Source organism: Podospora anserina, chromosome 3 (genome assembly GCF_000226545.1).
Source record: "Podospora anserina S mat+ genomic DNA chromosome 3, supercontig 2".
Classification (NCBI taxonomy): domain Eukaryota; kingdom Fungi; phylum Ascomycota; class Sordariomycetes; order Sordariales; family Podosporaceae; genus Podospora; species Podospora anserina.
The window spans coordinates 1129694-1137711 of record NW_001914856.1 but is presented as its reverse complement, the minus strand read 5'-3'; the positions used below and the strand labels follow the sequence as shown (position 1 = coordinate 1137711).

At 51.7% G+C, this 8018-nt stretch overlaps 2 protein-coding genes across 2 annotated transcripts; one reads left to right on the top strand and one right to left on the bottom strand.

The window, feature by feature from the left end:
- Positions 1 to 5788: 5788 nt before the first annotated feature.
- Positions 5789 to 6879, top strand: PODANS_3_5110 (uncharacterized protein; the record flags this gene model as incomplete). Its single annotated transcript, XM_001909266.1, has 2 exons — positions 5789 to 5914; positions 5992 to 6879. 2 exons carry the CDS (start codon positions 5789 to 5791, stop codon positions 6877 to 6879), a joined length of 1014 nt encoding a protein of 337 aa, XP_001909301.1.
- Positions 6880 to 7859: 980 nt separating this feature from the next.
- PODANS_3_5100 (uncharacterized protein) lies at positions 7860 to 8018 on the bottom strand (the record flags this gene model as incomplete). The annotated part of the gene is made up of 1 exon (XM_001909265.1): positions 7860 to 8018. A coding segment is annotated over one exon (159 nt), but the record flags the coding sequence as incomplete, so codon positions are not given.

The window sequence follows — 8018 nt, the reverse complement described above, 5'->3', positions numbered from 1 at the left end:
CTGAACCTCACGCCTCTCTCTTCCATCCACGACCTCTGCACTGATGCCACCAGAAGGGAGCTCATACCACCAACGGCGCCTGCAAGCCCGTCGAGCCGCTCGATTTGTCAAACTATCTTGCCCGGGTGGATCCGGATATCATTGCAACTGAAAAGAGGATGGAGAAGGAGAAAAGGATGCAGTCACTGAAGCTCTGCTCGCACGCGGGTTTCATCAAGATCACCGGATTGTCCCGCCGCTTCTTTCAGAGATATGGCAATGACTGTCAACCGATTAGATGAAGCACAACCGACGCCTCATAGACTTACGACGGTTAGGACTAGGGTAGGAGGACCTCTGATAGCTTTGGTAGAGCAGTTTCCGACAAGGTCATAGGGGCAATTACCACCACACCAACTATCCCCTTCAGGAGAAACAATCGAGGACCAAGTCAAAGGCTGCTGCTGTTGCTGTTGATGACTCTCTACCTGTTATAGCAAACAAGCAAAAGGCTGCTGGTCCAATCGATCAAGATCAAGAGGTGAAGCGTGCACTCCAGGGCAATGCCAACCAACCCAACACAAGCGTCACAGTTGCTGGGCCCCAAAAACAAGTAGGTAGCCTAGTGATTGTTGAGAGATGATATTGAAATCAGAGCGGTCGATGAGATGAGACGGTTTTGACTTATCTTGTAAGATGAGCCTGTGAGACGAGCCAAATTGGCCTTATTTTTTCTCAAGCCAAGTCAAATCCTCCCGCCGGCTCGTCCCACGTCTTGCAAGCCAGTGAGATGAGCCAAATCGTGATGGCCTCAAGCCAAATGGAGGCCCTGGGCCGGTGAGCCAAGTCAAATCGAGGGCCGTCTCATCTCAACTCATCCCGTCGACCACCCTGATTAAAGTTTGAATTTTGTTAGGAATCAAGTATTGGATTTTAGGATATTGTAGATTTGTGGTGATCAGTGACACTGCGGTTGGATCGATGGTCTTTTCTGACATGTTACTGTGTGGGTAGGTACCTTATTGAAGCTTTTTGATGATGTAGATATATGTAGCTAGCTCATTCCTTGTGGCATCGTCTCCAGGCCTAGTGAAAAAACGAGGGCATCTTGGCGGATGCATCCTCAGAATTTTTACTATACCATCTACGACCCATTCCACCCAAAGTCTTCCGCAGAGAAAGGCCCATCCGTTGTCTCGGCGCAGTAGCACTAAGGTCATGAAACCCATCATCACCAGGGTCGGCACAGCAAAAGCCAATATGTCCAAATAGGGTACCTGAGGATCAATTCCACATCTTCACCGTCAGAGCCGGCCTTTTTCGGCCGGAATGAACTGGGTAACACCCAAACACCAGCGAGTAAACGCTCATATTGAGCAGCCCGAGCGCACCAGTACTCCCGACGACGAAAAAGGCCGAACTAGAAGAAGCCAGAGTCTATCTCGGGGAACGTGAAACCACCTCCACAACTCCGGACGATATCAATTTGAAACTTCAGCAATGACAGCTCAGGCCAGTGCCCTGGAATGGGCAGGTTTTCGGGACGGGGCCATTATATATGAATAGACATCTTCATGGCAGCAAGCCTCGCACCCTTCAACGAGTCGTCTATGAGAGCAGGCGAACATTTTGTCGTACTTCAGCCGACCTTTCAACCAAACCATCGGCAGAACCCCTTTACCGCACCATACAGCTACCCATCAGGACCGTCTCCCGAGCCCTCAGACGAACCTTCACATTTCAAGCTCAAAGACAGACAGGAGAAGATTCAACACAGGCTGGGGACGCGGCAGCAAACCCAGACCGGCCAACAACGAGATCATACCCGCTTTGAACAACACCAGTCAAGCTTTCCTGTACTTACCCCCTGAGATCTACCGACAGATTGGCCAGTACCTCACCAAGAGAGATGCGATTGCCGACGATCATCACTTCCGCGCGCCTAAGCCTGAGATGAACCGAGCACTTCAAGACGTGAGCCAATTGACCGGCTGGGGCCTTCTGTATGATCATCAAAGCAACATAGATGCCGTGGTGGATGGGACCAAAAAGACAGCGTCAACAGACGTTTTCACCAAGAGCTTCTTGGAGCACCACTACAAATGTCTCCGGCCCCGAGAAGCACAAGCTCCAGGATGGACTTCGTTAGATATTCGTGCTATTCCTACTTCCAAGAAGCGGTTTGAAGTCAGTCAGTCTGGTCCCTGTGAAGCTGGTCAAGCAGTGCACCAAAGGGAAGGCATGTTCACCTCATCAATAAACCTCCTCTCTATATAGAAGAGAACCTGTACGGAGCCCCCTATTCATCTTACCAACACCCCGCCTGAATATAAGATTTAACTATATTGCGAAGTATGATTATTAAGGGTTAGAAGATATTTTGATAGGCTCTAAACGATAGTTAAAGTATATTAAAAGATAATCAGGAGGCCTTAAAAGATAGTTTAAAGGGCTTAAAAGATAGTTTAAGGGTTTTAAAGGATTGTTTAAAGGCTATTAAGATACTTGATAGGTTCTAAAAAAATAATTTAAAGGCCTTCAAACATAAATTAGACTTTTATTAATCTTTCTTTAAGGCCTTTTACTATGTTATAGAAAAGGTAAGTAGATAGGTTGGGAGGGGGCCACTGATAAGATAAATAAGTGGCTGCGTAAATGTTCTCTCCTCTATATAGACTCATGTTTACAATTAACCAGCCGGTACCTGCCATAACTCCTTACATCTCACTCCCCCCCTTTCCTCCTCGCGGGACATCGTATTACCTCCATCCCGAAACGAACACACCAGGGTTCCATTGCCAACCTCTCAGCTTCCTACTCCACAGGTAACAGCAAGAACAAAGTAAGCCTGCATCGTCAGGAAGTCCTTGACCGACAAACTCAACCATCGGACACAACAAGAGGGCGCACCACCCCCTCGCGGGTCAACATACCAAGACGCACAGCCATTGTCCGCACCAAAGCAACCGGCTACACACCAGCTCAGGCCCACTATCAACCAGACAAGCTCAACTTTGCGGCGACTGGAACAAACCGTGGAGCAGGCGAATGTCGTCTTTACCCATACAAGCCCTCTTCCTACCTATCCTCCCCAACCAGCGGGAGACCCTTCATCAAGTGAACGATCTCCAATCTCCCACTTTTCACCACCAGCTCCCAGGGCGGGCAAGACGCATTTCAAGAAGGAGGAGCTCCGTTGGCCTTACAGGTTCTTGTAAAAGAGATGTTATCATGCAGCTGGAGCTAGAGATGCAAAACATATGTATACCCCCCTTTCCCGCAGAGCCATCTTCAAGCCGGAGCCTGTTCCGAGACGTATTTCAATTGCTTGAGAATGAATGACCGGCAACATGCTACCTCTTGTCGTCTCCGGCAAAGGTGCCGGGGTACCGGGATACTGCTGGTCTGGCAACAATTCCCGTTCCTGGATTTGAAGACGTGTGTCGAATATGCGCAATGCGTCATATCCCGGTGCGTAATAGCCGCACTGAGGTACAAAGAGGGTAAGGTGATTTCGTGGAATACGAGATGGCGATATGACTCTGTGAAACCTGAGATGGCGAGTGAGAGTGACCCCTACTCATTTCAAGACCAGCATTTGTGTCGGTCTCACAGAGCATTTGTGGGCAGTTTCCATGTCTCAGCGCCTTTGAGAAGAGATTTTGAATATGCTGGGCCTGAGCATGGCGTTGGAGCAATAATCGCGTGTATTATCTCAAAGTTACAACTCGAACATCTCATCCCAAGCTCAAAGCCCTCTCACCAAAATATCAGACGAACTGTGACGTCAGGTTCACACGGTCGGCCGAGTCTCTTTTTGCACTCTTGCTCAACCCCCACGCTGTGTCTCACAGCAGGATTCATTTACTATACAAATAGATAAGAAAGTCATCCCTTCCCATCTCAACCCATCCAGAATTCCCTCACCAACCCCTTCACGGCGCAGGCCATCTCGGAGTGTCGCGGCCGAAGCAGAAAGCTGAAGAAAGCTCAACAGCAGCTTCTCTCGGCAAGACCCACAAGAGCTTCAGGAGTTGGACATGGGGGGCCCGGTCACTATTGGATGACGTCGGTACTTGCGGTGTCCATCGCCCCAGATGCCATCGACAACATGCGCGCAGGCGAAATGATGGACGGCAGCCGTACGTCTTGTGCATGGAGCTGGCCGTCAGCTCAGGAGAGATGCCCAGTCCATACCCGCTGTCATATCGCCGCCTTGTCTGGAAGAGACGGAACAGCTCAGGGACGAAGGGACATGGCATCAAACTCAGAGCGGGCATAGGGCTGGTGGGGCATATGGAGGGGCAGGCATGGATAGGGTGGCTTGGCAGATGTTGTTGAGCGAAGCCCAGGCCACAGCCCTCAGTCCTCATCAGATTCACGATAGAATATCATCAACTTCCATTGCTGACTTTAAATACGTACATACGGGAATAAGGGGACCAACTCGGCCAGTCCGCCCAGCACGTGTTGGGAGTTGGGTGGCGGCATGACTAGATTACTGGATGACTAGATGACTCTTCGCGGACCGACTTCTCGAACACGGAGCTCTCGGGTGGTAATCCGGACACATCGAGAACATACCTAGCTAGTCATCTCCGTAGAATGGGCCAACTTGGAAATCCAATGGTCAAACAAATTCCATCTTGGTGATTGGCTCTCGGCGAGGACTACGGATACTCAAATGGCAATCATTGACAGCAGCTGGAGCATATACCGAGAGTTAACCGTGGAAGAGGTCCATTTTTAGCCGTGTCCGTCCGTTTCTTACCGGACATTCATTTTCGTAAACCCGATGACAGCTTCCGTAGCCCGAGACTGGCCTTCCGGGGTTGTTTTGGACCTGTTAGGCGAGTACTTTGGGACTCTAGATCAGAATGAGGCTCACGATGTGCATGGTGGTGTTGAGCTCAGCCCACCCACCCCCAGCCTGGCAGGCCGACAGAGCTAGATGCGCGATTTCAGACGACGGGAGACAGTCGAGAATTACAAACGTCAGCGTTACCGCACCCGCGCGGGCGGCGGGTCGGGGACAGTTAGAGCAATACTCTGGCCGGGGCGACAGCTGTGACAGGTCCCCCGGTGACGGAGGTCTTTTCGCCAAGTGGTAGGCTGGTGGCGATGAAGCGAGCCATCGCCAATGGCAGGATGATACCTTGGATGCTTAGTTGATCCCTAATGGAATTGAGTTTTTTGTCAGCGTGGGGTGAACAGCAAGTCTCACACTATCTTTTTGAGCGGGCGGGCGACGGCGGCAGGGAGGGGTCGGTGATGCAAGCAGGGCAAGGAAGGATGGGAAGCACCACAGCCCACCACCACCTTCACCCCACCTTCGTGTGTGGTCGCTCACCCTTTTTTATGTCGCTCATGCCACCACCACCACCACCACCCGTCGCGTCTCCCCTTCCTTCTTCATTCTTTCCCCATCAACAACTTCATCTGCTAATCTCGCCGTATTCTCCTGAATTCTTCGAGCATCCCTTCCCTTCCACTTCTTCACACAGACCACACACACATCAGGTAAGTCCCATCCTCGAGTAAGATCAACTGGAACCCCGCACCTCCTGCCTCACCCCGCCTGCATCGGACCTTGTCGAGCGACACCAGCTCCCACCCAATGGCTGCCCGGTCCCGGACTAGGTGGCCAGCCTGAGGACTGGAAAAACTTTATTATCTCGCGTCTCTCCCTCAAAAGCTCTCTCTCCATCTCCTCGTCTCTTCTTCTCTTCGACATCTCATCTTCCTGCAATTCCCTGGAAACGAAACAGCTTACTCACCATCTCTCTCTCTCTCTCTACCAACAGCAAACATGACTGTCAAGGTTGGCATCAACGGTTTCGGCCGCATTGGCCGTATCGTCTTCCGCAATGCGGTTGAGCACCCCGACGTCGAGATCGTTGCCGTTAACGACCCCTTCATTGAGCCCAAGTACGCTGTAAGTAGCTAGCCGCCATTGCCTTTCCCTCCTTTTCCGACAGCATACTGACCACCACCCCCGCCCGCCCTTAACAGGAGTACATGCTCAAGTACGACTCTACCCACGGCGTCTTCAAGGGCACCATTGAGGTCTCCGGCAGCGATCTGATCGTCAACGGCAAGACCGTCAAGTTCTACACTGAGCGCGACCCCTCTGCCATCCCCTGGAAGGACACCGGCGCCGAGTACATCGTCGAGTCCACCGGTGTCTTCACCACCACTGAGAAGGCTAGCGCCCACTTGAAGGGTGGTGCCAAGCGCGTCATCATCTCTGCCCCCTCGGCCGATGCCCCCATGTACGTGATGGGTGTCAACGAGAAGACCTACGACGGCAAGGCCGCTGTCATCTCCAACGCCTCTTGCACCACCAACTGCCTGGCTCCCCTCGCCAAGGTTGTCAACGACAAGTTCGGCATCGTTGAGGGTCTCATGACCACCGTCCACTCCTACACTGCCACCCAGAAGACCGTCGATGGTCCCTCGGCCAAGGACTGGCGCGGTGGCCGTGGCGCTGCTCAGAACATCATCCCCAGCAGCACCGGTGCCGCCAAGGCCGTCGGCAAGGTTATCCCCGAGCTCAACGGCAAGCTTACCGGCATGGCCTTCCGTGTCCCCACCTCCAACGTCTCCGTTGTCGACCTCACCTGCCGTCTCGAGAAGCCCGCCAGCTACGAGACCATCAAGGCCGCCCTCAAGGAGGCTTCCGAGGGTGAGCTCAAGGGCATTCTCGGCTACACCGAGGACGAGATTGTCTCCTCTGACCTCAACGGCAATGCCAACTCTTCCATCTTCGACGCCAAGGCTGGTATCTCCCTGAACGACAACTTTGTCAAGCTTGTCTCCTGGTACGACAACGAGTGGGGCTACAGCAGACGTGTGCTCGACCTCCTCTCCTATGTCGCCAAGTATGATGCTTCTCATTAACTCGGTTGCGTCCCCGCGAGACTGTAGTTGGTGATGGGTGCGCGCTTTGTGTGCCCTTTTTCCTAGATGAAGACGACACGCTCGACTGAAAATGGGTTTGGGTTGCGTTTGGAGCCTAGGTAGCAAAATATACCATGAAGCTTTAGAAGTACATTTTGTGGTTTTTACTTGACTATGATTGTGCGCTGTGCGAACTGGATGACCCCGAGGATCCTTATATGTTGTCCATCTTTTCGTTGATGTTTGTCCGTGGTAGTCTAAAAGGTGCCATTGGTACGTAGCTGTAGAAACACATCCCCATCAGCACAGCATCTGGTGCTGTATCTTTTGAACCTTGATAGTTGAGGAAATCACAAGTTCTATGCCGGATCTTGAAGACCACGTACCATGGTGAGTGGAGGGGAAGGCAACGGAAGGATGATCCTTGCTTAGGAAGTTGAGACTGGTGTTAGAGCCATGATGATTTTTATTTCGAGCTTGGGGTCCAGCAGAGAAGAAACCACCTCAGATCACAAGTTGGAAAAGCCCGACAGGATTATTACATCAAGCTCTATTAAAATATGTACAGTAATCATCACGAAAAACCAACGCCCTTTCTCCTTTCTCTCTTTCTTTCTCTTTAGTTATGATTTCTCCATGTTTGTTGTCTGCTTTGCCTGATCACATTTTGTTGTCCACTTTGCTGTTGATCTCCTGAGACAACTACGTTGATGTCCACGGGGTCTAACCCAGCCAGTTCATCCCGGTTGTGTAAGAAAGCAGCAGACAACACCTTCCAATTCGCCCTCCCCTCCCCCAACAACACCCCCCCTCCGTTACCATCTTCTCTTGGCGGACAATATCCCACATTCTCTCTCTCTCTCTCTCTCTCTCTCTTGTTTCAGTGAGATGTCGTTGGATATCATGACCACACAGCCATCGTCAACTTGACCTTACACACCAATGATTCCTCCACCATCACCACCCCCATAACCAACCGCCTAAAACGCACCTCCCTGCCCCTCCCCACTCAGCCCCCTCAAACTCCTCTCACTCAGCTCACTCTTCAACTCGCACCCCTTACTCTCCCTCTCCATCCGGTCCCACACCCTCATGCTCTTCCTTAATTTTACTTGTCGCACCTTCAACTCCTCCCTCAG